Here is a 25,375-nt window from a genome sequence, read left to right on the forward strand (position 1 = left end):
GCAAGAGGAAGGGGTACCAAGAGACAGGCTAGAACTTGGATGGCACAAGGAGGGACAAGTGAGTAGGTTGGTTGTTGAGATGGGCAGGTGGTAAAGTCCGCTGAGCTTGATGATCTGCTGGGTAAGAGTGCCTCATGGTCACAACATGGCTGTTGGGACTGCGGTTACCCCCATTGTACTGACGGGGGAAGCTGAGGCTCCCACTGGTGCCAGGCAGCAGCGCTGGGATTCAGGTCCGAGGGATCGCGCTGGCACATGGCACCCTCTGCTGCTCCCCTCGGGGTCTGCATCTGTTCCTTCTTTCCCCAGATGGTACCGAGGGCCTGGCCAGACCCTGGCTCAGGCACTAAGAACACAGATAAGAGACACCGAGGCCCCTGTTTCCAAGCAGACAGTCGGGGACGTGAGCTTCCTGCTCCTGTACTCAGCCCCAGGACAGAAGTTGGCTTCGCAGGCAGCTCCAGGGAGTGCCCGTCCAGTGTGGCACCTGTGTAGCCTCGTGCTTTTCTGGAAGCTCAGCCAGAGGGCTGGTGAGGGAGCTGTGGTGACGAGGACGTGTGCACGCAGTGTAGATGGTGGCAGAGGGGGCACAGTGAGAACCGAGGGGAGCCCGAGGTGGCTCAGGAGCTGTTGGTCCTCCCCAGGGCCCCGAAGGCCGTGGCCAGGGCTGCAGCTTAGTGACGGTGAGGCTCTGCAAGGGTTTTCTCTTTTTTTCAGGTTCTATTTATGAATTTGAAAGAGTTACAGAGCGGGAGAGACAGCGATTTTCCTTCTGCTGGGTCACTCCCCAGATGCCACAACGACCAGGCCTGGGCCAGGAGCTTCCTCTAGGCCTCCCACGTGGGGACAGGGGCCCAAGCACTTGGGCCATCCTCTGCTGCTTTTCCAGGCCACTAGCAGGAAGCCGGGTTGGAAGCTGAGCAGCGGGGACACCAGCTGGCGCCCATGTGGGCTGCCAGCACTGCAGGCCGCGGCTCCACCTACCATGCCACAGCGCCGGCCCCGAGGGTTTTCTCCGAAAACCCCAGTGCTCCAAAGCTCTTGCTGCATTCGTCCGTACCCAGCCCTGCTGCGGTCAGCCGGGGCTGAAGCTGGCCTCGCCCCTCCAACTTTTAGAACATATTTTATGAATTACTGAATAGCAGGAGGACACCCCATTCCAGCTCTCGGACGCTGGATTCGCCCCATGTCCTGAGGCTCCCTGGGAGACAGCAGCTTCCACTCCGAGCCCCCAGGTCTGGCTTGCCCTCCCTGTGCCACTGAGCTGGTTCATTGCGGCCCCTTCTCGCCCAGGGTCTCCTCGTGCTTTGCCTGTCTCCCCAGGGTCTTCTCAGGCTATGGAGATCGAGCTCTCTCCTTCCCCACCTCACTCCCCTGCCCCTGCTATCCCCGAATCCCCTTCAGGGTAGTGGTTGGCCAGGGGCCTGTGCCAAGTGGCACAGGGGAGCTGTTACAGGGAGAGCCAGCCCCCAGCCCCTCGGAAGTCCTGTGGGAAGTGGCGTGGGCAGGAGACAGTGGCAAAAGGCACGGGCAGCTCTCCCGGCTCTTCCTCCCTGGCCCAGAGGGAGGAGGCTCTTCCTAGCAGCTGGGAGGGGTCACCGAGGGCAGGGCTGGCCGGGGCTCTTAGGCTCTGGGATTTAGAGACCAGTGGTGTTTCCAGAAGGCACAGAGACCACAAGCATTCAGGCTTGCTTTCCTGAAACACAGGGCCTCCTGCCCACCCTCCCGTGCCCCGGACCTCTGGAGGCGGTCTCTAAGAGGTTGCTTCTCTGGCCCCACCTCACTTGCCTCCCCGCTGGGTTCTTGGCCACGCCCCACTGCCCCTACCACACCCACTCGTGTGCTCTGCAGGCAGGAGAGTGTCTTTTGTTCGGTTCTTGTGTCCGAGATGGAAGGGCCGACTGGGAAGGGAACGTGGAAGACACAGTGGGCCAGTGTCCTTCTTGTCTGCTGCCGTGACGTACACGCTCAGCCTGATCAGGAGTAAACTGAGGCACGACCAAACGCTGCATCTGCTCTAAGGAGCCTCTCAGCTCTCGGCCAGGTCCTCTGGGGCGTGCAGCCCCCCTTCCTCATGACTGTGGTAGCCGAGGCTCCTCGGGACCAAAAAGATCTCTTAGGCCCTGGCTGAGGAGTCTCGGAGTTCGCTCCTCAGGGTTGATGACTGCCCCAGTGACCCCTCGTAGCTTAGGGAGTCAATTGCTTTAATAAAAAAAAAAAAAAGATTTGTTTATTTTGTATGAAAGAGTGAGTGAGAGAGAGAGAGAGAGAGATATCTTCCATCCACTGGTTCACTCCCCATTTGGCCACAACGGCTGGAACTGGGCCAGGCCAAAGTCAGGAGCCCGGAGCTTCAGGCTGGGGTCTCCCGCATGGGTGCAGGGGCCCAAGGAGTTGGGCCGTCTGCTGCTGCTTTCTCAGGCGCATCAGCAGGGAGCTGGACTGGAAGTGGAGAAGCTGGGACTCAAACTGAAGGTCATGTGGGACGCTGGCATCGCAGGCAGAGGCTTAACCCACTCAGTTTAACCGGAGAGGCCATTTGCGACAGTGTTTAGCTCAGGGTCCCCTTGGTTTTTAATCCCTGCCCTGATCTGAAAAATGTAACAGCAAACAAACTCTCCTCTCTGCCTGCACTGCTGCGGAGAACTACTAAACCATTGTGATGTCTGCACAGCTAGGGAAACAAGGGGACGGTGTTACTGTGTTCCAGGCAGCCCCACCTGCTCCCTCCCCGGCCCTCCACAAGGGGCGCGCTGCCCTCCTGGGGTGCCTGTCCCGTCTCCCCGCCCAGCCCACACTCCATTGCATAGCTGAGTGTCCCAAGTCCAGGAAGGAGCCAGGACGCAGCTGGGGTCTCCTCTGTCCCAGCCCTGCATTCTTTGCACCTGCTCCTGGAGCGGGTTCCCCGACAGGGCAGTTCTGAGTGGTGCGTGCGGGCCGTGGGCAGTGTTGCGGGGAAGCAGTCAGGAGACGCAGCAGGCAGAGACGGGCTCAGATGGGTGGTAACGGAAAGGGGTGCTTGGAGGTTCTTGTCCTTGTTTGGGTGGAGCTGGGTCGGGCGTGGCATCCATGTGCTGCAGCTCCCCATCCACACCCCGGGGCTTTCCGAGCTGTCTGGAGATCGGCGAGGCTGCTGTTAAGGAAGTGGGCAGTCATTCGCAGGGGCACATGAAGTGACAGATTTTTTCCGAAAGCAAGTGTCTCCTCGCCGAAAGGGACCGTTTTCCGGTGTCCTGTTCCTCGCTGTGAGTGTGCACTGGGCCAGGGTGGCTAACGCCCGCGTGTCACATTTGCTCGAGATGGAGAGAGCTGCTCCTTCCCGGAGCTGTAGCAAGTTGAGAACTCAGGACACAGCGAGCGCGAGTGGTTTGAAAAGGGTGTGTTGGCAGCGCCGTCTCAGCCATGTGAAAACACGGACGGCAGCACACACACCCCGTCCACATCTCAGGGCTAACACGAGCGGTGTCGAAGTCTGCTCCACCGCGAGAGGAAAGTGCTGGCAGCCGGTGGGAAGACATCGTTGATGGGAACACACATCCCGGTTTCAGAGTTGGTGAGGAATGTGGGTGGTGGAGTCCCTGGCAGACAGCCTAGAGGGCAGAATATTAAAAGGCGCCTCCCTGGGTACGTAAGTTGATTGTAATTGTCATTTTTCTTTGTTCCTCTGACCTTCCCATGTTTTCTGTAAGATGATTATCATTTTGATAAGATAAAACTGTGCTGTCAGGCTTATGTTTTCATATATATGCACATCTTCAGACCCGTGGGTCTCAGAAAGGGCCCATCTCCCGTGGGAGCAGTTTCTAAATTCATAGCAGGCTTCCAGCTGCACTGCAGGTAATTGGGCAGAGTGTCCCCTGGGAGGCAGCCACCACTTTGTTTTCCACAGTGAGACCAATAAAAGCTTTCAGTCCTGCCCCCAAGACTCCAGGAACAAGACCACTGTTGCAGGAAAAGAAAGCCCGGTGCTACAGATTGGGCTGGGGAAGATTCTCACGCCGTGGGTGTTTAATTCCCACCCCCACCCCCACCCCTCCACCCTGAGTGATGCAGGTGAGTCACAGGCAGTCTGCACCCAGGGCCTGGTGACACAGTGTGGTCTTCATCCCTCGGGAGTCAGTGGGAACAGAGCCATTAGCCGCTGAAGAAGCAGGAGAGGGGGAAAGGTTGGTAAGCCGTGGCCTGAGTTAACACACGGACATCGGGAAAAGAAGAGGTAAGCCCAGCTGCTGCCACCTTCCCCATAGCGCGTGCACGTGGGCCCCCGCAAACGGAGACCCCAAGACATTCTCTGAGGGTCCCACCCAGAAAGCTGCCTCAGGGGCCGCTGTTGGCAAGCCAGCCCTGAGATGACCACCGAGGGTCTCCCCGGGCTGCTCGGAGCCCCTTCAGCTCTCACCCCAGTTCCCGTGTACCCGCACCTGTTGGCCAGGATGCCCTGAGCAGGACTGGTTATTGCCCCGCTGGGTTCACAGCGCCTCCGGGAGAACTGAGGCTGATTTGTGAATAACTGGTGTTGAACCGCCCCCTACACGTAGATTTGGCCTGAAATACATATCCCGTATCAGAGAGAGGTTACAGTAGGGCTCTCAGAGGGAGGCTTTATTGTGTTTATCATGTCCATTCTGAATTCAGACTGGGTAGCCATCATGCCAGAGTGGTTTTTCGGTGCATGACAGTGCTTCAAAAAGTTCATGGAAATGGGATTAAAAGATGTCTGTTTTGGTGTAAAAAAAACCTTAAAATCAATGAATAGTTTTTTTCATAATATGTGTTTCCACCAATTTTCTGAAGACCCCTATAGTCAAAGGGGCCTTAAGGTATAAGAAAAGCTTACTCCTCTAGAATGGTCTCTAGATTTCTAAACGACTTGCCTCCTTACAAATTGACTTTGTGCTGTTAGAACGTAATGTCTAGGCTGGCGCCATGGCTCAATAGGCTAATCCTCCGCCTTGTGGCGCTGGCACACCGGGTTCTAGTCCCGTTCGGGGTGCAGGATTCTGTCCCGGTTGCCCCTCTTCCAGGCCAGCTCTCTGCTGTGGCCAGGGAGTGCAGTGGAGGATGGCCCAAGTGCTTGGGCCCTGCACCCGCATGGGGGCCAGGATAAGCACCTGGCACCTGGCTTCGGATCAGCGCAGTGCGCGGCGGCCATTGGAGGGTGAACCAACAGAAAAAGGAAGACCTTTCTCTCTGTCTCTCTCTCACTGTCCACTCTGCCTGTCAAAAAACAATCAAACAAAAACAAACAAACAAACAAACAAAACGTAATGTCTACTGTGTCTCTGAAGTGGTTTCAATGAAAAGGGAAGGGAATAACTCTAGGCAGCAAGAATAAGTTTTAGAGAAGCAGATATAGGGGCCGGCACCATGGCTCACTTGGCTAATCCTCTGCCTGCAGCGCCGGCATCCCATATGGGCACTGGGTGCTAGTCTTGGTTGCTCCTCTTCCAGTCTAGCTCTTTGCTGTGGCCCGGGAAGGCAGTGGAGGATGGCCCACGTGCCTGGGCCCTGCACCTGCATGGGAGACCAGGAGGAGGCGCCTGGTTCCTGGCTTTGGGCTGGCACAGTACCTGCCATAGCGGCCATTTGGGGGGTGAACCAACGGAAGGAAAGACCTTTCTCTGTCTCTCACTGTCTATAACTCTACCTGTCAAAATAAAAAAAAGGAGAGAAGCAGATATAAATTATAATTCAAAAATAATTGCTAATCAAATCACATTGATTCAGAAGTATGCTAATTGCCAAACTTTTTTAAAGTGCCTGTTTTAATGAGATGTTGGAGTTAAACTCGTCACTGTCATTCTGTCTCAGATCTGTGTCCAGCTCCAGAGATTCTTGCTACTCACCTCTCCCCTTCGTAGCTCCATTTATTTTACACATTGTGTACTTTTCCATTTGCCTAAGCTGTTTTTACCTGAGTTTTCTAAGCCACTGCTAAAATTCTTATGTGGTCATGTCACACCTTGTTCTTTTTTTGTTTTTAAGACTTATTTATTTATTTGAAAGACGGAGTTTACAGAGAGGCAGAGAAAGAGAGAGAGGTCTTCCAAACACTGGTCCCTTCTCCAAATGGCCACAACGGCCAGAGCTAGGCCAATCCAAAGCCAGAAGCCAGGAGCTTCTTCCGGGTCTCCCACACGGATTCAGGGGCCCACGGACTTGGGCCATCTTGTACTGCTTTCCCAGGCCATAGCAGAGAGCTGGATTGGAAATGGAGCAGCCAGGACCTGAACCTGCACCCATATGGGATGCCGGCACTACAGGTGGCGGCTTTACCCGCTACACCACAGTGCCAGGCTCCACACATTATTCTTAATGCTTTAGCTTACACACTTCCTGTCTTGGAAAGTATGGATTTATTACTAGCATTATTTCTCCTCCTTTGAAAAGAGAGTCGGATTAGCCGTGTTATGCTTAATTCCCTTTTTATCCCCAGCCTTTTAGGTTTAATCTTTCTCTTTCTCTCTCTCTCTCTCTCTCTCTCTCTCCTAATTTATTTATTTGAGAAGTAGAGTTACAGACAGAGGGAGAGACAGAGAGAAAGGTCTTCTATCCTCTGGTTCACCCTCCAGATAGCCACGATGGCTGGAGCTGGGCCCAACCCAAGCCAGGAGCCAGGAGCTTCTTCTGGGTCTCCCACGTGGGTGCAGGGGCCCAAGGACTTGGACCATCTTCCACTGCTTTCCTAGGGCATAGCAGAGAGCTGGATTGGAAGAGGAGCAGCCGGAACACAAACCGGTGCCCATGTGGACACAGGCGCCGCAGGCAGAAGCTTAGCCCACTACACCACAGTGGTGGCCCCACAACCTTTCTCTTATTCCTGATTTATCTTACATCAGAAGCCTTTGTGACTGCTGGTGCCTCTGCCCATCTCTTCCTGGTTCTTGTTCTGAGACTCCCGGCACCCGTGGACGGCTGTGTTCCGCACGTCCTCCCTGAGGAGCGCAGCAGCTGCCCTTTCAGCGCTACCCTGAGAAGATGATCATAGGGCCCCATTGCAGCCACAGTGCTTGCCCATGCGTCTCATGACGGCCATAGGAAAGCCTCATTTTATTTCATGTGAGAGTTTTAAATACTGTATAAAATCGGAATGAGAAGCCTGTCCATGTTACTGTTCATTTCAGTTTTGCACCTGGAAGTTGTCTTTTGTTCTGAAACCCGAGCAGGATGGATTCAGGGCAGCCAGCTCTGGAAAGCTGTGGGCTCTGCAGCTGCCTGGCTGAGGGAGTTTAGGGAAACCACGTGACCTCCCCCTACCCCAGCCCCATTTTATTGTTCATTTGTTAGACAAGGGGAGCTGAGTAAATGAATGGTTTCCCAATTGTGCCCAAGCCTGGGGCATTTGGGGAGGGGCTGAAGGGGAGAGAAGGGCTTCTTACAGCTTTCTTATTCTGGGTTCCTCTTCAGTTTGAAAGGGGACGTCACAGCACTTTTAAGTTGTTTTTAATTTTTCATTTAATTATTTTCACTTGATTTGAAAGGCAGAAAGAGAGGGAGCGAGATCTTCCATTTGCTATTTTACATCCCAAATGCCCATAACAGCCAAGACTGGACTGGGCCAAAATCAGAGCCCAGAACTCACTCTCGGTTTCCTGTGTGGGTTCCTGGGATCCAAGTGCTTGAGCCCTTATCTGCTGCCTCTCACCGGCGCACTGGCAGGAAGCAGGAGTTGAACCTGAGCTGTCCGACGACATAGGAGACAGGCGTCCTCAGCGGCATTTTTAACCAGTGCGCCAAGCACCAAGCCCTCACAACACTTCCCAAGTGTAAAATTCCTGCCCTTTCTTCCAGTTTGGGGTCTGTGAGCCAGTGGGATTTCTATAAATAGAGGCGGGCCAGGGTGCGGAGGATGGGCACTGCCAACAGCGCCTGCCAAATGTAAAGACGGGAAATGCGGCAGTACCATCGCTGTCCCTGTAACTGCGGCCCCAAAACAAAGGGAAACCCAGAGTCTCCACCGCCGCAAGCCCACCAGAAGGAGCTCCTAGCGTGAACAGTTGTAGCACCGTCTGTAAGGCCACCAGACACCAGAGTAAGGGAAAGAGTTTATTGGGGGAAACCCGACAGACTGGAGGGAATGGGCAAAGAAGGAGAAGTGGGAGAAGGAGAGTGTAAGAGAGAGAGACAGAGGTCAGCAGATGAAGAGGAAGAGAGAGAAAGAGAGAGGGAGGGAGAGGGACGGAGGGAGGTCCTTTTAAAACTTTGCTGTGGGGTGGGCAGGGAAGTAGGAGTAGCGAATCCCATTTAGGATGGGGGTGGAGCTGACACCAGTGGTTGGGCCATGTGGTCACCTGACTTCCAGCAATGGCGGTGGGGGCTAGAGCCTAGGATGGTGTCAGGGTGTAGGCTGCCGCTGGGCGAGGTGGCCCCTTAGGCCCTGCTCATCGAAGCCCACATGAGTGCCGTGTTTGTCTCACAGCCGGTCCGTCAAGGGCTTGCTGGGTTGTTCAAGATGTTGATTTCATTTGGCCGATTTTTAAAATTTAACAGTATCAGTGGTGGTTAGGTTTTCAGCAGGCATCTTTCAGAATTAGCATATGAAACATTCACAGTCCACTTCTAGGTTCCCTCTTTTGTCCTGATTGACAGCTGAATGTTTTAGGAAAAGCACCTCCTTCGGAATTTTCCCAGCCTTGACAATTCAATCTAGGAGAAAAAGAGTAAAACCCAGGAGGGCTCTTGTCGGTGGCGTGGTCATGCAGGGGTCGCCAGTATTGACCCAGCCAGCTCCAGGTCTCCTGTGGCAGGGGAGGGTGCAGTGAGAGATGGAGCCAGTCATGGAGCCACGCGTGAGATCGTGGAAAACACAATGGGTTTGCTTACAAGTTATGTAGAATCTCATTGGTCACCGGAGAGGAAGAGCCGTGGGTTATCTACAGAGTTTACCGAGTTCTAGTTCTGTGTGTAATGGACATTTATTTTAAAGGCTTTTTTTTAAGGTTGATTGATTTATTTGGAAGTTCAGAGTTAACAGAGAAGGCGAGACAGAGAAAGAGAGATCTTCCATCAGTGGTTCACTCTCTAGCTGGTCACAACAGCTGGAGCTGGGCCAGGCCGAAGCCAAGAGCCAGGAGCTTCCTCTGGTGTGGGTGGCAGAGGAACTGGAACAGAAGTGAAGCAGCCAGGACTGGAACCGGCACCCATATGGGATGCTGGCATCCCAGGCAGAGGCTTTACCCACTACACTCTCGACATTTAAGTTGCTCCAAAATATTGAAAATACTCCAGAGTGTATGACTTTATCAGCAGATTGTTTGTGCACATATTACTGTATTGATGCATTCTAGTTTTTATGCTTTTGCTATAAAACAGTATATAGATATCAAGATATTGACACTTCTACAGTCCATTGATGGTGTAAGGCCTCCACAAAACACACCAAACAGAAGTTAAGAGAAAGGGTTTATTGACAGGGGGGTGAGAGAGAGAGAGAGAGAACGAGCGAACGAGCATGTGTGTGGGAAGCAGGTCCTGTTATACCTTTGCAGGGGGCAGGGAGGTAGGAGCAGCAAATCCCATTAGGGTGGGGGTGGAGCTGACACTTGTGGTTGGGCCTTTGGGCTTAGGACCAAAGCTTACTGTACAAGGTGGTGACGGGGACCAGAGCCTAAGGTGGCATCCCTGGCATAGTTGGTGCCACAGATAAGATGGCACCACAGCATGAAGTTACACTGGTTGACTTAAGCCAAAGGAATTCACCAGAAGATCAGGTTTCCCACAGGCCTATGGAAAGGCTGCAGACCTATCCAGAGGCAGGAATGAGGGGGGAAGGTGGGCACAGCCAAGACCTTTCCCCAGAAGTGTTCTGGTTAAGCCCTTGCTGCTGTTGGCATCCCCAGCCTCTGGATTCTGGGGTGGTATTTAAGCCAGTTGGCCCTGTGCCTCCGGGTTCCCCCCAGTAACCCAGCACTGTACGGAGCCTGTGTTACTTCCCCTCAGCGGCTTCGATGGGGAAGGTGCAGGACACGGTAGCAAGTCTGTCCCCTTTCAAGCTTCTGTCATTGGCGGTGAAGCCATGCCACTCACCCATCTTGGAGTTCTCCCCTGTAGGTGCCAGGGAGCTGAAGCAATCAAGTTGACAGTGTCACTGCGGAGAAAGGCATTAGGTTAAGGGTTTCTATAGTTGAATGAGGGCTAAATAATAACGAGGAGACCTGCGTTTCTGGTCTGCCTCCAGTTAGCTGTGATCTTGGGCAGATTGCTAAACATCCCTGGGCCTGTGTGTGCTCATCCATAAAGAGGATTTTGATGACAACATCAGCCTTATGCCTACCAGGGCCTTCCTCCCAGGAATAAAATGGAAAATATAAATAAGGGAATGGAAGCTGTCTGATCTCTAATCAGTACCTCTGAGTCAGAGAGTGATAAGCTGAAATGAGCTGAAATATGGATAGGGGAAAGATGGAATTTAGGTACTGCTCTTAGAAAGTAGTAATTGCAGGGTGGGTGCTGTGGCATAACAGGTAAAGCTGCCACCTGCAACTCTGACGCCCCATGTGGGTGCCAGTTCAAGTCCTGGATGCTCCACTTCTGATCCAGCTCCCTGCTGTTGTGCTGGGAAAGCATTAGAAGATGACCCAAGTGCTTGGATCCCTGCACCCACATGGGAATCCTACTAGAAGCTCCTGGCTCCTGGCTTTGGACCGGCCCAGCTGTGGCTGTTAGGCCATTTGGGGAGTGAACCAACAGATGGAAAATCTCACTCAGTCTGTGTCTCTCCCTCTGTCTCTGTATCTCTGCATTTCAAATAAATCTTTAAAAATTAAAAAATAAAGTAGTGATTGCAGGTGGTGTGTAGGACCGCACATGCTTTAGGGACTTGGCTACACCTTGCTTCCGGTCCTCTTCCACAGTTCCACCCATGCCTGGGGCTGACTTAGGGAACGTTTCTGAGGTTCCTTTCTTCATCTGGGAGGTGGAGACGCTACTGCTTGACTTCTGCTGTTGGGAAGATTAAATGAGGCGCAGTATGCATAGGTGCCTGGTGCTTTGATGGTGTGCAGTGCACGCGGACCTGTGCTACAGGGGCTGTCACTCTCCTTGCTAGGTGCTGGGGATCTGGGAATTTAATGCGCCTTTGGCCAGGACAAGGCACAGTTGCAAGCTGTGGGCCAGGTCCTGCTTGGCAGTTGTCATAGAGATCACAGGCCAACATTTCCTCATGCTGACCTGAATTCAGATCAGGAGCATTGCAGGATTAAGACTCGTGACCCACCCAGTGCCAAACTTGGCAGTAAGTTTTTGTTTCATTTTGGTGTTAAGTAATCACATAAATCTGTAGCTTGTTGAACAGTCGTAACAAGCCGTGTGTATAGGTTGACAGATGTAGGAAATGCACAGTTCTGTTTTGTGTTTTTAATCACACGGTCGAGTAAGTCTGTGTGCGAGGCTGGCAGAGTGCTGCTGGTGAGTCTGGGTTTTCGTCCTGGCTCCTCATCTCCCACGACCTTGCAGGGGCCAGCACACCTCTCAGCCTAAGTTTGCTCATCTGAAAATGTGCTGCCGTGCGGAGCGTGTAAAAGCAGATGCGCGTGAAGTCACTGTATGAATTACAGACCGCTGCACAAACAATGCATCATTTTACTGCCTGCATTAACTGTAATACTATTACAGGTTTTTTTTGAGATGGACTCTTCATATTACGAACATATGCGTTTACTTTTACATTCATCTGTTGAAGGAAGATGTCTTCAAGTAAGGGCCAATATGTGCATGAGGACATAGAGAATAATGCATAGGAAAACCTCCTTTTTATAGGAATTTAGGCTAAAGATGAACATCAGTATTCATTTTAATAGCAAATGTTTGCACAGATTAATGTTATGTTTCCCTTATGCTTATTTGTATTTTTTAAAATTTTTTTTATGCTGGTTTTTATTTATTTGAGAGAGAACTCCCATCCACTGGTTCACTCTCTAAAGGCCCACAACAACCAGGGCCAGAGCTAAGAGCTGAGAGCACGGCCCAGGCCTCGCACTGGGTGGCAGGAACCCAAGTACTTGAGCTGTTGGCACTGCCTCCCAGGCTCTGCATCAGTGCAAAGCCACAGTCAGGAGCCAGAGCCAGGAATCCAACCCAGGCACCCCTGACGGTGGAGGCCACTGTATAGTCCCTAGGCTAAGTGCCTCTTCTTAATCTCTGGTTTTTAAATGCAGAGATACCGTTTATAATGTTGTGTTTGTGACCTAGTTGAACTGTAGAACACCCATGAATGGCTTGTAGAGTTTCCAAATTCATAGGCTTGAGGTTCTCTTCAGTTCTCAGCCCGTGGGAGAGAATGCACTAAGCACAAGCACCAGGAATAGGAATTGTGGTCTTTCTTGTTTATTTCCTTCCTCTTTGGAGCCTGGGCTCCCTCAGAGAGAAATCGGTGGGGCCCAGCTGGTGAGTGGAGTCACCACGAGCATGGCCGTCCCCAACCTACGACTTGGCCGGTGTAGCTGGGGAGGGCAGCCTCTGCTGCCTCCTTTGGTGCCCCCACTTTTCCTACGTTAACCTGCTTCCCTGTCCTTTCGTTCCCTCAGGCCATGAAGGACGCCTTGGCAGACCTTCCCGAATGGTATGGAATCAGGGGCATGCAAGCCCACTGGATCGGAGACTGTGTGGGCTGCCACCTGGACTTCACGTTAAAGGTGAGCGAGCGAGGCGCCTGCAGCAGTGCACGCGCACAGTTCCCCTTTGCATTTGGCAACTCTGACTCGGCACCTTGAACTCCACGACAGCACCGTCCAACAGAAAGATCCCACAAGCCTCGTACGTAGTTGTCATTTCTGTAGAACTCACATTTTTTAAAGTGGGAAGAAAGACATGAAATTAATTTTGATGACATTTTATTTGACCGATTAAACCAAAATACTGTTTACAAATGTGATCAATTTTTTAAAAGATTTATTAAAGAAATAGTTGATATCTTGTTATAGTTCAGTCCTAAATCTACTATATTTATTGTTTAAGGAGTCATTTTTTATTTATTTGAAAAAGCAAAATTAGAAAGGACTTCGATCCACTAGTTCACTCCCCCAAATGACTGCAAAGGCCAGGGCTGGGCCAGCCTGAAGCCAGGAGCCAGGAGCCTTCTCTGGGTCTCCCATGTGGGTGCAGGGGCCCAAGCACTTGGGCCATCTTCCACTGCTTTCCTGGGTGCATGATCAGGGAGCTGGATTGGAAATGGAGCAGCCGAGCCTTGAACCAGCACCTGTATGGGATGCCTGTGTCACAGACTGTGACTTAACCCCCTGAGCCACAACGCTGGCCCTGTGAAGTCCACTGTCTTCTATACCCACAGCAGAAACTTTCAAGTGAGTCCTAGCCATGTAGTGTACCGGCTACCATTCTGGACAGCACAGATACGCGGCGTGTCCTGGTGGGCCCTGAACTCCCTGAAGTTCTGTGCAGAATGTGTGTGTGGACTGTTCACCGCACAGAAGGACCACGGGCTTGACTGTGTTCTCGATGGGGTGTGTGTGTGTGTGTGTGATGTCACAGAGCCATTAAAAGCCCAGGGGCAGAGCTGAACCATGTCATCATCTCAGAGGCTGATGGACCTCAACTGTTTAGGACGAGGCCCAACACCGGTGGCCTGCTGTGGAAACATGGCTGACAGGTGCAGCTAAGGTGGCTTCCTCCAGGACATGCCACCAGAGCTTTGCTCTTTGTGTTGACACGAGAGCGCTTCTGTCGCCGGTCCTTTCCTGGGAGTTCTTTTCATCCTTCAGGTTCTTCTCTGATCCAGGCTTTGGTGCTCTGTTCATTTAGCTCTGAACCCCGCCCTCCCCTTAGTCCCTGTCAGAACCTTGAGGAGAGAAAGCAGCAGCAGCCCAGAGAGGAGGCTGGTCGGCCTTCGGGACCCGCCCTCCTGATGGCCGTAGCTGGTGCCTGCTCAGCCCCTGAGTTCATGATTCCCTGTGCAGCCCCGTGCAGAGGAAGCCCGGCTCATCCAGCCTCCAGCCAGGGAAGCCCCCCTCTGGGGAGAGCGCATGGAAAACCGTGGGTCAGCAGACCCCACGCAGACGCCTCCTCTGCCACTCTGCTGAGGGGGTGGCCAGGGCCCTGGACTGCATTCCAGCGTGCCTTCGGGGCTGTCTCTTTGGTTAGCCCGGGTCTGGTGCCCGTCTCAAGGGCCTTTGCCTCTCAGCCAGGGTCAGAGGTGTGGGCGCCTGTGCCTCGGACATCTTCCACATTCCCCCCTTCGTGGACATTGGGTTGGGAAAATGTTTGGGTCTCCACTCCTGAACCCACTTGAAACTGAGACGGGGTAGCTCACTGTGAGGATGCCAGAACATTTTCCGTTACGGGGGACAGACTGTGTGGTTGTGCCCCTGGGGCCCCAGGCCCGGCTCCGTGGGTGACACCTAATCGGCACCCAGGCCACGTTGTAGACTTAGTTCATTGTTGGCACTCCGTCATCACGCTTGAATAAATGTAAGAAGGAAGTCATGCCTGTCCTCTCTGTGGCCTCCATGTCTGTCACGTAATCTGCACTCAGTGGGTGCCTGCTGTATGCTCCTTCCAGCTCTGAGCCCAGGATGGACTATCACTAATAACCTCAGTGGCCATTTGCTTAGAACAGTGCAGCCCTTTGTTTTTCTGCTTTGTCCTGAAGTCCCTGAGGGAAACACAACTCCTTTCTCGCAACAAAAATGAGGTGCCGTTGACAGGTACTTCTTCTGATCTAGGAACAAGGGAGCCAGAAAACCAGGAGGGCGCCGTTCTGAGCGTGCTGTGACCACCTTCGGGCTGGGGCTGCCCACATGCCTGGTGCTGGCCCCTGCAGGGTTCTGAAAGGGGAGCCGCCTGTCCTTTCTCTGCCCCTGCTACGTGCCGTCTCAGCCACCACACCCCCGGGCTGTGGTCAGAACAAGGAGGGAAGGGGTGGGCACGTGGGCAGGGAGCAGCCCAGGCAGAGGGGGCACCGAGGAACAAAATGCCTCTTGTTTCCCCCTGCCAGGTTGATGGGCAAGCCACAGGAGAAAAGCTGACCGCCTACACGGCCTCCCCCGAGGCTATTTATGGTGCATCCCACGTGGCCATCTCCCCCAGCCACCGGCTCCTGCACGGGCACAGCGGCCTGAAGGAAGCCCTGCAGAAGGCGCTTGTCCCTGGCAGAGGTGAGTTGACAGCCGGGTCGCTGCCTTCCTTTGGGCCAGCCCCGTGGGAAAGTTGGATGGAGTTCCAGGCTTCTGGCGTTGTCCTGGCCCAGGCCTGGCTGTTGTGGGCATTTGAGGAGTGAATCAGCAGGTGGAGGATCTCTCTCTCTCTCTCTCTCTCCCCCTCCCTCTCTCTCTCTGCCTTTCAAGTAAATGAAAATAAACAAACATTAAAAGAGCAAGTGAAAGTGAAATCTGAAAATGTTCCATCTCTTGCCTCTGGCTTGATTGTGAGATTGTCTGCATCTGGCGGTTAAAAACTCTGGTCTTGGCCAGCGCCGCGGCTCACTAGGCTAATCCTCCACCTACGGCGCCGGCAATCCGGGTTCTAGTCCCGGTCGGGGCACCAGTTCTGTCCTGTTTGCTCCTCTTCCAGTCAAGCTCTCTGCTGTGGCCCAGGAAGGCAGTGGAGGATGGCCCAAGTGCTTGGGTCCTGCACCTGCATGGGAGACCAGGAGGACACCAGGCTCCTGGCTTTGGGTCGGCACAGCACACTGGCCATGGTGGCCATTTGGGAGGTGAACCAACAGAAGGAAGACCTTTCTCTCTGTCTCATTGTCTAACTCTGCCTGTCCAAAAAAAAAAAAAAAAAAAAATTCTGGTCTTTTTTTCATTATAATCCAGATTTGAAGCATTTTTCCGGAAAGAATAGAATCTTCTCTTAATTTACAAATCCATCATCAAAAAAACCTCGCTGATAGGGGCTACAGGGAAGCCCCTGGGAAAGAGAGACAGCTCCGCCAACGACTTCATTTGATTACTGTAAAGAATTCTTCGCTCCCCCAAGCAGATGAGCCGAGTCCTGCTCAGCACAGGTCTTTAACAGGTTTGCTTTATGAATGGATCGAGCCGACATGGAGGGAAGACCTGTGACGTGCTAATGCGTTCGTCAAGGTCCTGTGGTCGCAAGCAACAGAATCTGTCTCTGGCTCACCCAGAGGACAAGGGGAACATGTTGGAGGCTCACTGGCCGGAGGAACAGCTGGAAGAGGACTCAGGGGTTGAGGGGAGGGTTGCCAGTGTGAACTAAGAGACTGTCCCTTGAGTGCCACTGTCAGAGTACACATGCCCTCGCTCTGCCTTCAGAGCCCGGAGCACTTGCCTGGAGATGCCAGCTGCAGGGCACAGGGGCCCAGGACCTCTGTCTGGGCAAAAGGAAGATCAGGCACTTACCTCCATAGAACGTTAAGACTGTCACCAGGGAGGGGCGCTCTCCCACGGGTGCTCAGCGGCCTAGGCCGGTGAGAGGAAGTCTGTCATCAGGGAGACATGGTTCTCTGGAGCAATTGATTTCTGCCAAAAATCTCACCCCTGTTCCATTTCATATACCCTAAACTGCAACCCAAAGTACAGAGTCTGAATGATTGGGGCCTGAAATAATAAATATTCTTGTTTGGGGTCGTGATCTAAAGTTGCTATTTTTTTAAAAAGATTTATTTATTTATTTGAAAGAGTTTGCCGGCGCCGCGGCTCACTAGGCTAATCCTCCGCCTAGCGGCGCCGGCACACCGGGTTCTAGTCCCGGTCGGGGCGCCGGATTCTGTCCCGGTTGCCCCTCTTCCAGGCCAGCCCTCTGCTGTGGCCAGGGAGTGCAGTGGAGGATGGCCCAGGTGCTTGGGCCCTGCACCCCATGGGAGACCAGGAAAACCACCTGGCTCCTGGCTCCTGCCATCGGATCAGCGCGGTGCGCCGGCCGCAGCGCGCCGGCCGCGGCGGCCATTGGAGGGTGAACCAACGGCAATGGAAGACCTTTCTCTCTGTCTCTCTCTCTCTCTCACTGTCCACTCTGCCTGTAAAAAAAAAAAAAAAAAAAAAAAAAAAAAGAAAGAGTTACACAGAGCGAGAAGGAGAGGCAGAGAGAGAGAGAGAGAGAGGTCTTGCATCTGATGGTTCACTCCCCAACTGGCTGCAATGGCTGGAGCTGTGCCGATCGGAAGCCAGGAGCCAGGAGCTTCTTCCAGGTCTCCCATGCAGGTGCAGGGGCCCAAGGACTTGGGCCATCTTCTACTGCTTTCCCAGGCCATAGCAGAGAGCTGGATCTGAAATGGAGCAGCCCGGTCTCGAACCAGTGCCCATATTGGATGCCGGCGCTTCAGGCCAGCTTCAGTGCCGGCCCCTAACGTTGCCATTTTTGAAATAACCAGAATGAAGCATTGCCTGATGCCAGGTTAGGGAGAGAGACAATGTCATCTGTCATCACGCCTTAGCTGTGCTTAAGATCGTTTACTCAGAGCGTCCAAGCCCGCGTTCCAGTCCGTGTGCGCCTCCTAAGAGCCTGCTGTGGACCGAGCACTCCGGGAGCCGCAGTCTGATCGTGGCTGCCCCTGGGGTCTCAGAACCCAGCACTTCCATATGTGCGCCATTCACTCAGGCAGCATCGGGCACTACCATTTCCTGGTTTTCTCTCTCTCTCTTTTTTTTGTAATATATTGAAATAGAGAAGAAAGTCTTCGGTTAAATTGCAGTGTGTGCTTATAAACCCAATATTGCTGTCTCTCTCAGGTATATTTTCCTCTACTTACTCAAAATAAAAACTGGGTCCTTTTCAACTATTTAGTTTAGTTTCTACTCTCATGAGCAATTTGCGATTCCTTAAGGGCAACGAGGGTTGAAGATCATCTAAAATTGAAAAGCTAATAAATGGAAATGTCTAGCCATTAGATTTTTTTTCTTGTGGTTAATTTGGAGACACAAATTAAAATAAGGCAATATTAGGAGGGAATTAATGAGCTAATAAGCTATAAAAGATGGAGTTCCTTAGATAAAAGATACTGTATAAATTCAGACATGTTCATGTGTCAAAACTGAGGAATTATTGACTGTATGCTCACGGCAGTGTCTTCCTGACCACCTGGGTCTCAGAGTGTGTGGTTTGGCCTGGCCATTTCATTCTGGCAAATGTACTAATTGAGTGCCCGGTGTAATTTTGTGTCTGGAAATTCTCATTAGTGACTTTCTCACTCTTTTTAATAATCTGCAGTAGATCCAAATGGACCATTAGATGTTGGCACTAGTTTTTTCTGGTTCTGGTTTTCAGAGTGGAAATTTTCTTTGTGTAGCTGTCAGTTGATGCAGAGTCCCTAGCTGAATTGGCAGAAGTCGCTGGACTTTGACAGGCGACGTTTGTAGTCACCTACACCGGTCAGTGCATTGAGCGCAGTGTGGTTTTCCCAGAAGGTAAATGAGTATCCTAGGAATGGGAATGTGTGGACTATGCTTTAGTCTTTATGTGGGGGTGGAGGGGACTGTGTTTTAGCCCCGGGGTTGTGTCGCTGCTGTCATTCCCCCTTGTTCTTGAGCATCAGGTGTTTCTGGTGGCCAGTGTTAAAGCCGTGCCGCCGAGGGTCACGGCACCACACAGTTGTGAAGGAATTCAGCGCTGGCTGCACTTTAAATGATCAGACATGAATCCCTGCTGTTGCGAAGTAGATTTCTACCTACTGGCTCCCGATGTGGCACAAGATGACCACGGTTCTGTTTCCCGATCCACCTGTGTGACCTAAGGACTGCCACACGAGCCTTGTCAGTGTGGCTTTCTCCATCAAGCAGTGATGGAGCTGTCCAGGAAGGTGGTCTTAGGGGACCTCGTGGGTAGGGAGGGAGCCTGGGGGTGTCGCATGTGGACAGGGTGGGCTGTGAGTGACCGAGAGGAAGCAGGTAGCCTGGCCTACCTCATTAGTTAGGGAATGAGAGGCTGCAGACCACAGAGCCACAAGGGCCAGAACGGAGAAGAGGGGCAGCTCTGAGAAGCACGTAGAGGGTGGCCAGGGCGCATGGTCCCAGGATGAGTCCCTGGTTTCCGGCCTGGCCGACTGGGTTGCTGACGTCGACGGCATATGAGTGCTTTTTGCGTAGCATCCTATAATCTGGCACAGAGCCCTTCAAGAGAGGAATCGGCGCAAGGTGCTTCCCTAGTATTCTTAAAATTTCATTTATTTCCATAATCATTGGCGCCTCCTATTCTCAGCCGACCCACGCTGACTTAAGTCTTGTTATGTAATCTCTGGCTCGCTAGGAACCATAAAAAGCCTCGATGGGGAAATATCCGAGTTCTAGGAGCTGTTCTGTCTCTTCCTGGAATCTGCTTCTACGTTCCTCGGATTCAGATGTCCAAGCCCCGGGGGCTTTAGAACCCCTGCTTTTAGTGAGTCACCACCTGTTTGCACAGTGTGTTTTTTGCCAAAAGGAGAAATGAGGTCTGTCTAAAGGGTAACTCAGAACCCTGTTGTTCTTGATATTAAATAATTGATTTCTCACTCTTGCTTTGCCCCTGTCCCCAAAGACTCAGCTTGGGGCTGGGATACAGGAGTAGGGAGTGCATCTGTAGCCCTAGGATTACAGTTTGGTATTTAACCAAACTGCTTCCAGTAGCATTCCTTCCACGCATGTCAGTAGGAACTGTATGGAGGAGAAAGCTTCTGTGCTCAGGATATCTGAAATCAACAAAAATCAACAGTGGGGCTGGTGCAGTGGTGTAGTGGGCTGATCTCCGCCTGCAGCACTGGCATCCCATATGGGCACCAGTTCAAGTCCCAGCTGCTCCGCTTCCCATCCAGCTCTCTTCTGTGGCCTGGGAAAGAAGTAGGAGATGGCCCAAATCCTTGGGCCCCTGCACCCACATGGTAGACAGGAAGAAGCTCCTGGCTCCTGGCTTTGGATTGGCCCAGCTCTGGCCATTGCCACCATTTGGGGAGTGAACCAATGGATGGAAGATCTTTTTCTCTTTGTCTCACTCTACCTCTCAAATAAAATCTTTTTTTTTATTATTTTTTTTTATTTTTGACAGGCGGAGTGGACAGTGAGAGAGAGAGACAGAAAGGTCTTCCTTTTTGCCATTGGTTCACCCTCCAATGGCCGCCGTGGCCGGCGCGCTGCGGCTGGTGCACCGCGCTGATCCGATGGCAGAAGCCAGGTACTTCTCCTGGTCTCTCATGGGGTGCAGGGCCCAAGCACTTGGGCCATCCTCCACTGCACTCATTTCTTTGCCACAGCAGAGAGCTGGCCTGGAAGAGGGGAAACCGGGACAGAATCTGGTGCCCCGACCGGGACTAGAACCCTGTGTGCTGGCTCGCAAGGCGGAGGATTAGCCTAGTGAGCCACAGCGCTGGCTCAAATAAAATCTTTAAAAAAAAAAAAATCATGGCCAGCGCCGCAGCTCACTAGGCTGATCCTCTGCCTAGCGGCACCGGCACCCCGGGTTCTAGTCCCGGTCGGGGCACCGGATTCTTTCCTGGTTGCCCCTCTTCCAGGCCAGCTCTCTGCTGTGGCCCGGGAGTGCAGTGGAGGATGTGGCCCAAGTCCTTGGGCCCTGCACCCCATGGGAGACCAGGAGAAGCACCTGGCTCCTGCCTTGAGATCAGCACAATGCGCCAGCCACGGCGGCCATTGGAGGGTGAACCAACGGCAAAGGAAGACCTTTCTCTCTGTCTCTCTCTCTCTCTCACTGTCCACTCTGCCTGTAAAAAAAAAAAAAATCAACAAGATCCCGGTGCTATGGACCCCTTACAGGCCTCGTTCCACTCATGTGTCCTATTGACTGTGCAGGAGAGGCCATCATAGGCAGCGCTTGTCACGCTCGTGTGTTGTCAGCGCCCTGTTTCCACTCAGCGCTGGGAACCATCTGTGTGAAGCACTGCTGTGGTGAGCACCAAGCAGGTGTCCTTTGTCCAGGGGCCGCTCTGAGAGCTGAGAGCCGCTCTCTGTCTGGAATGTCTCTGGTGGCTGAAGGGTCACTGTTACACAACCGTAGCAGGTGAAATGCTCCAGTGACTCGAGCTTTCTCTGTGACTCCCTGGATTCCTGCATCCCCTCCCCAGCCCAGGAGTCACAAGAAAGAGAACACTGGAGGCCGGCACCGCGGCTCACTAGGCTAATCCTCCGCCTGTGGTGCCTGCACACCGGGTTCTAGTCCCTGTCGGGGCGCCGGATTCTGTCCCGGTTGCCCCTCTTCCAGGCCAGCTCTCTGCTGTGGCAAAGAAATGAGTGCAGTGGAGGATGGCCCAAGTGCTTGGGCCCTGCACCCCATGGGAGACCAGGAGAAGCCCCTGGCTCCTGCCTTCGGATCAGTGCGGTGCGCCGGCTGCGGCGGCCATTGGAGGGTGAACCAACGGCAAAAGGAAGACCTTTCTCTCTGTCTCTCTCTCTCTCACTGTCCACTCTGCCTGTCAAAAAAAAAAAAAAAAAAAAAAAAAAAACAAAAACAAAAACACTGGAAACTTCAGGCTTTCGTTTTGTTGCAAGAAATCAATGTTGACACGTGGCATGCAAGTTGTGATAACTGTGCATTAACTTCAAATCCGCTGATATTTAGGTTGAAAGACTAATTTTTTTCTAATTGGAAAACTAACATAATAGAACATTTATCTTTTTTTTCTAAGAGTTTATTTATTTATTTTGAGTGGCAGAGTTACAGAGAGGAGAGATAGACAGAAAGGTCTTCCATCTGCTGGTTTACTCCCCAAATGGCTGCAACAGGCAAAGCTGGGTCAGTCCAAAGCCAGGAGCCAGGACCTTCTTTCAGGTCTCCATTGCAGGTGCAGGGACCCAAGCACTTAGACCATCTTCTCAGGCCGTAGCAGAGAGCTGGACCAGAAGAGGGGCAGCCGGGACGTGAACCGGTGACCATATGGAATGCTGGCGCCACAGGTGGAGGCCTAGACTACTACACCACAGCGCCAGCCCCAGTAATAGAACTTTTATATGCAATGGAAACTATCAAAACCTATATAATGCTCTCTTGTAGTATAATGCTCTCTTGTAGCAACTTTATGCAGATGTAATTCAGATGCCATTTAATTCACCCATTTAAAGCTGTACCATTCAGTGGATTTTAGTACCTCTCGGAGCTGTGAAGCCATCTTCACAGTGAATCTTAGAACATTTTCATGGTCCCCAGAAGAACACCCATGACCTGTAGCAGTCAGCCCCCTCCCCGCCCCCGCACTATTCCTGCCTCATTCCCAGCCCTAGGCAACCAGTCCCCTACCTCCAGTCTCCCTAGACTTGCCCGTTCTGAACGTCTCACGTAAACTCACGTAAACGGAATGATGCAGCATTGGTCCTTTTGCTGCCCTTTGGTGAGCATGTTTTCAGGGTTCTTCCATGCTGTAGCAGTTTCCACACTTCCCTCTTTGAACTTCCAGATGGCACTCCATCCAGGTATGTGCCGCACTTCACTGTGCTGTTCATCAGGCGGTGGCGTGACGGCTGTTTCCACATCCTTGGCTTCTTTATCACCACTGCTGTGAACGTTCACACAGAGTTCTGTGTGGACATGTGTTTTCATTTCTTTGGCCCCTTACCTAAGAGTGGAATCACCAGGCCCTGTCCTAACTATATTTAACAATAGACTCGATCAGAAACTTCAGGTTTTAGTTTTGTTCTTTTTTTTTTTTTTTAAAGATTTATTTATTTATTTGAAAGTTACAGTTATACAGAGAGAGGAGAGAGACAGAGAGAGAGAGAAGTCTTCCATCTGATGGTTCACTCCCCAATTGGCCGCAATAGCCGGAGCTGTGCTGTTCTGAAGCCAGGAGCCAGGAACTTCTTCCAGGTCTCCCACATGGGTGCAGGGGCCCAAGGACTTGGGCCATCCTATACTACTTTCCTAGGCCTAGGCAGAGAGCTGGATTGGAAGTGGAGCAGCCGGGTCTTGAACCGGCGCCCATATGGGATGCCGGCGCTTCAGGCCAGGGCATTAAGCCACTGCGCCACAGCGCTGGCCCCTTAGTTTTGTTCTAAGAAGTAGACCTGAGCCAGGCTGCCTTCTAAAGCAGCTTCACCATCTTGCATCCTCACGAGCCGAGTTTGCATGTTCTGATTTCACCGCACTCTTGCCAACACTTTTTATTGTCTTTTTGTTTAGGAGCCATCCCAGTAGGCGGGAGGCAGTGTCTTGGTGCAGATTTGATTTGCATTCCCCTCTTGTCAAACAGCTTTTCATGAGCTTTTCTCTCCTTTGAAGAAATGTCTGTTCACATCCTGCGCCCATTTTTTCTGATGGAGCTGCCTGCCTTCTCACTGTTTTTATTTTGACAGTTCCTTATGTATCCTAGACACCAGTCCCTTGTCAGATGTATGATTAACAAAACTGCTGTCCAGTTTTGGAGGTCATCTTTCCATTTTCTTGATGGTACCCTTTGAGGCACAGAAGGTTTTCATCCTGATGAAGTCCAGTTTGGCTGTTCGAACTTTTGTTACTTTAGTTTTGTTTTGCTGTTAAAGAATTATTTATTGGGATTGATGTTGTGGCCTAGCAGGTTAAGCCACCACCTGCAGAGCCAGCATCCCATATGGGCACTGGTTCTTGTCCCGGCTCCTCTACTTCTGATCCAAGTATTTGGGCCCTTGCCACCCACATGGGAGACCTGAATGAAGCTCCTAGCTCCTGGTTTTGGCCTGGCCCAGTGGTGGATGTTGGCAGCCATCTGGGGATGAACCCACAGATGGAAGATCTCTCTTTCTCCCCACCCCCCCTCCTATAATTCTGCTTTTCAAAATAAATGTTAAAAAAAAAAAAGAATTACTTATTTGAAAGGCAGAGCAAGAGAGGAAGAGATATCTTCCATCTACTTGTTTGCTCCCCAAATGGGTGCAGCAGCCAGATCTGGGCCCACATGGAGCCAGAGAGCCAGGAATCCCATCCAGGTCTCCCACATGGGTGGCAGGGGCACAAGTACTTGGACCATCTTCTGCTGCTTTCCCAGGCATGTTAACAGGAAACTGGATGGGAGGTGGAGTATCTGGGATGCTCACCAGCCGTCCGATGCAGGATGCTGGCATCACAAGCGGTGGCTTAGCACACTGTGCCACAATGCTGCTCCCTGCTTTGGCTTTAATATCAATGTAGCTGTTGCCTGATGATAGTTCATAGAAGCTTACACGTATGTTTTCTCATAAGAATTTTATCATCTTAGGTCTTGTATTTAGATTTTCAATCCATGTTGAGTTAATTTTTATATACGACATGAGGTAGGGATCAAACTTCATTCTTTTGCCTGTGGTCATAATGCTCTTTAATTCATATTCCCACACACATGTATCATAAAAAATCAGATGCTTCTGCCTCTTTATTTTTGTGGTCTTGCCTTAGTATACTATTAGAAAATGCTTGTTTTTATGCAAGCTTCACAATTGTTTTTTAATTCATGCAGAATATTCTGTGAACTCAGTACCATAATATCCTGAATCTTCCCTATTGTTTGCGTGCTTGCTGCTTTTCATGTTTTGGCCTATTATGGAGAGAGCTGCTGTGAACATGTATGTATGTATGTATGTAAATTCTTTAGAATTTTCCTTAGGAGACATTCCTAAGCATGGCATTTTTTTCTTTTGTTAGAGGCTATGGACATTTTTCTAAACATATGTTTTCTTGTTATATGTTAATTTTATTTGTTTCTGAAAGGGCTTTCTCATCACCACACCCAGTGATACATGAATTTTACTACAACTTCATAACACAGGTGTTAGTTACTGTACTAAAGGTTTTTGCTAAACTCTAGGAATAAAGTCATAATACCGCAAGATTAGCTTAACTTTTGTCTTTCTCTCTCTTTTTTTTTTTTTTATGTAGATATTTATTTTAAAGTCAGTTAGAGAGGGACAGAGAGAGATATCTTCCATCTGTTAGTTTGCTCCTCACGTGGTCACAATGGCCAGGGCTGAGCCAGACCGAAGCCAGGAGCTCGGAGCTTCATCTAGATCTACCACATGGGTGGCAGGGGCCCAAGTACTTGGGCCATCCTCTGCTGCTTTGTTCCCAGACCATTAGCAGGGAATTGGATCAGAAGTGGAGCAGCTGGGACATGAACTGGCACCCATATGGGATGCCAGCCTCACAGGTGTCTGCTTCACCCATCACACCACCATGAAGCCCCTCCTCTTTCTTTTAAAAATTAATTTGTGTATGTGTGTGTTTAAAATTCATGTGGTGGATAGGGGTCTTCACGGGGAGCAGGAGCTTGGTACAGTGGTTAAGGCACTGTTTGGGATGCCCACATCCCATATTAAAGTGCCTGGTTTGAGCCCCAGTTCTCCACTTCTGATCCAGCTTCCTGCTGATGCACATTCTTGGGTGATGCTCATGGCTCAAGTACCTGGGTCGCTGCCACCCACATGGGAGATCTGGATTGAATCCCTGGCTTTGACCTGGTCCAGCCCTGGCTATTGAGGACATTTGGGGAGTGACTCAGAGGATGGGAGAAATCTCTGTGTCTCTTTCTGCCTTTCAA

General features: G+C 51.6%; 1 protein-coding gene across 7 annotated transcripts in view; it reads left to right on the forward strand.

Moving 5' to 3' along the window:
• LARS2 (leucyl-tRNA synthetase 2, mitochondrial) overlaps positions 1–25,375 on the forward strand; it is a 288,717-nt gene that overhangs the window by 208,943 nt on the left and 54,399 nt on the right. For all 7 annotated transcript variants that reach the window (XR_007921592.2, XM_051851689.2, XM_051851691.2 and 4 more), the window contains 2 exons: positions 12,525–12,632; positions 14,948–15,107. Coding sequence is in view for 6 of the 7 variants with exons in the window: in XM_051851689.2 (XP_051707649.2) it covers positions 12,525–12,632; positions 14,948–15,107 (268 nt within the window). In the remaining variant the exon portion in view is untranslated. The remainder of the gene's footprint in view (positions 1–12,524; positions 12,633–14,947; positions 15,108–25,375) is intronic.

The sequence above is a fragment of the Oryctolagus cuniculus genome, chromosome 10 (assembly GCF_964237555.1).
Source record: "Oryctolagus cuniculus chromosome 10, mOryCun1.1, whole genome shotgun sequence".
NCBI lineage: Eukaryota > Metazoa > Chordata > Mammalia > Lagomorpha > Leporidae > Oryctolagus > Oryctolagus cuniculus.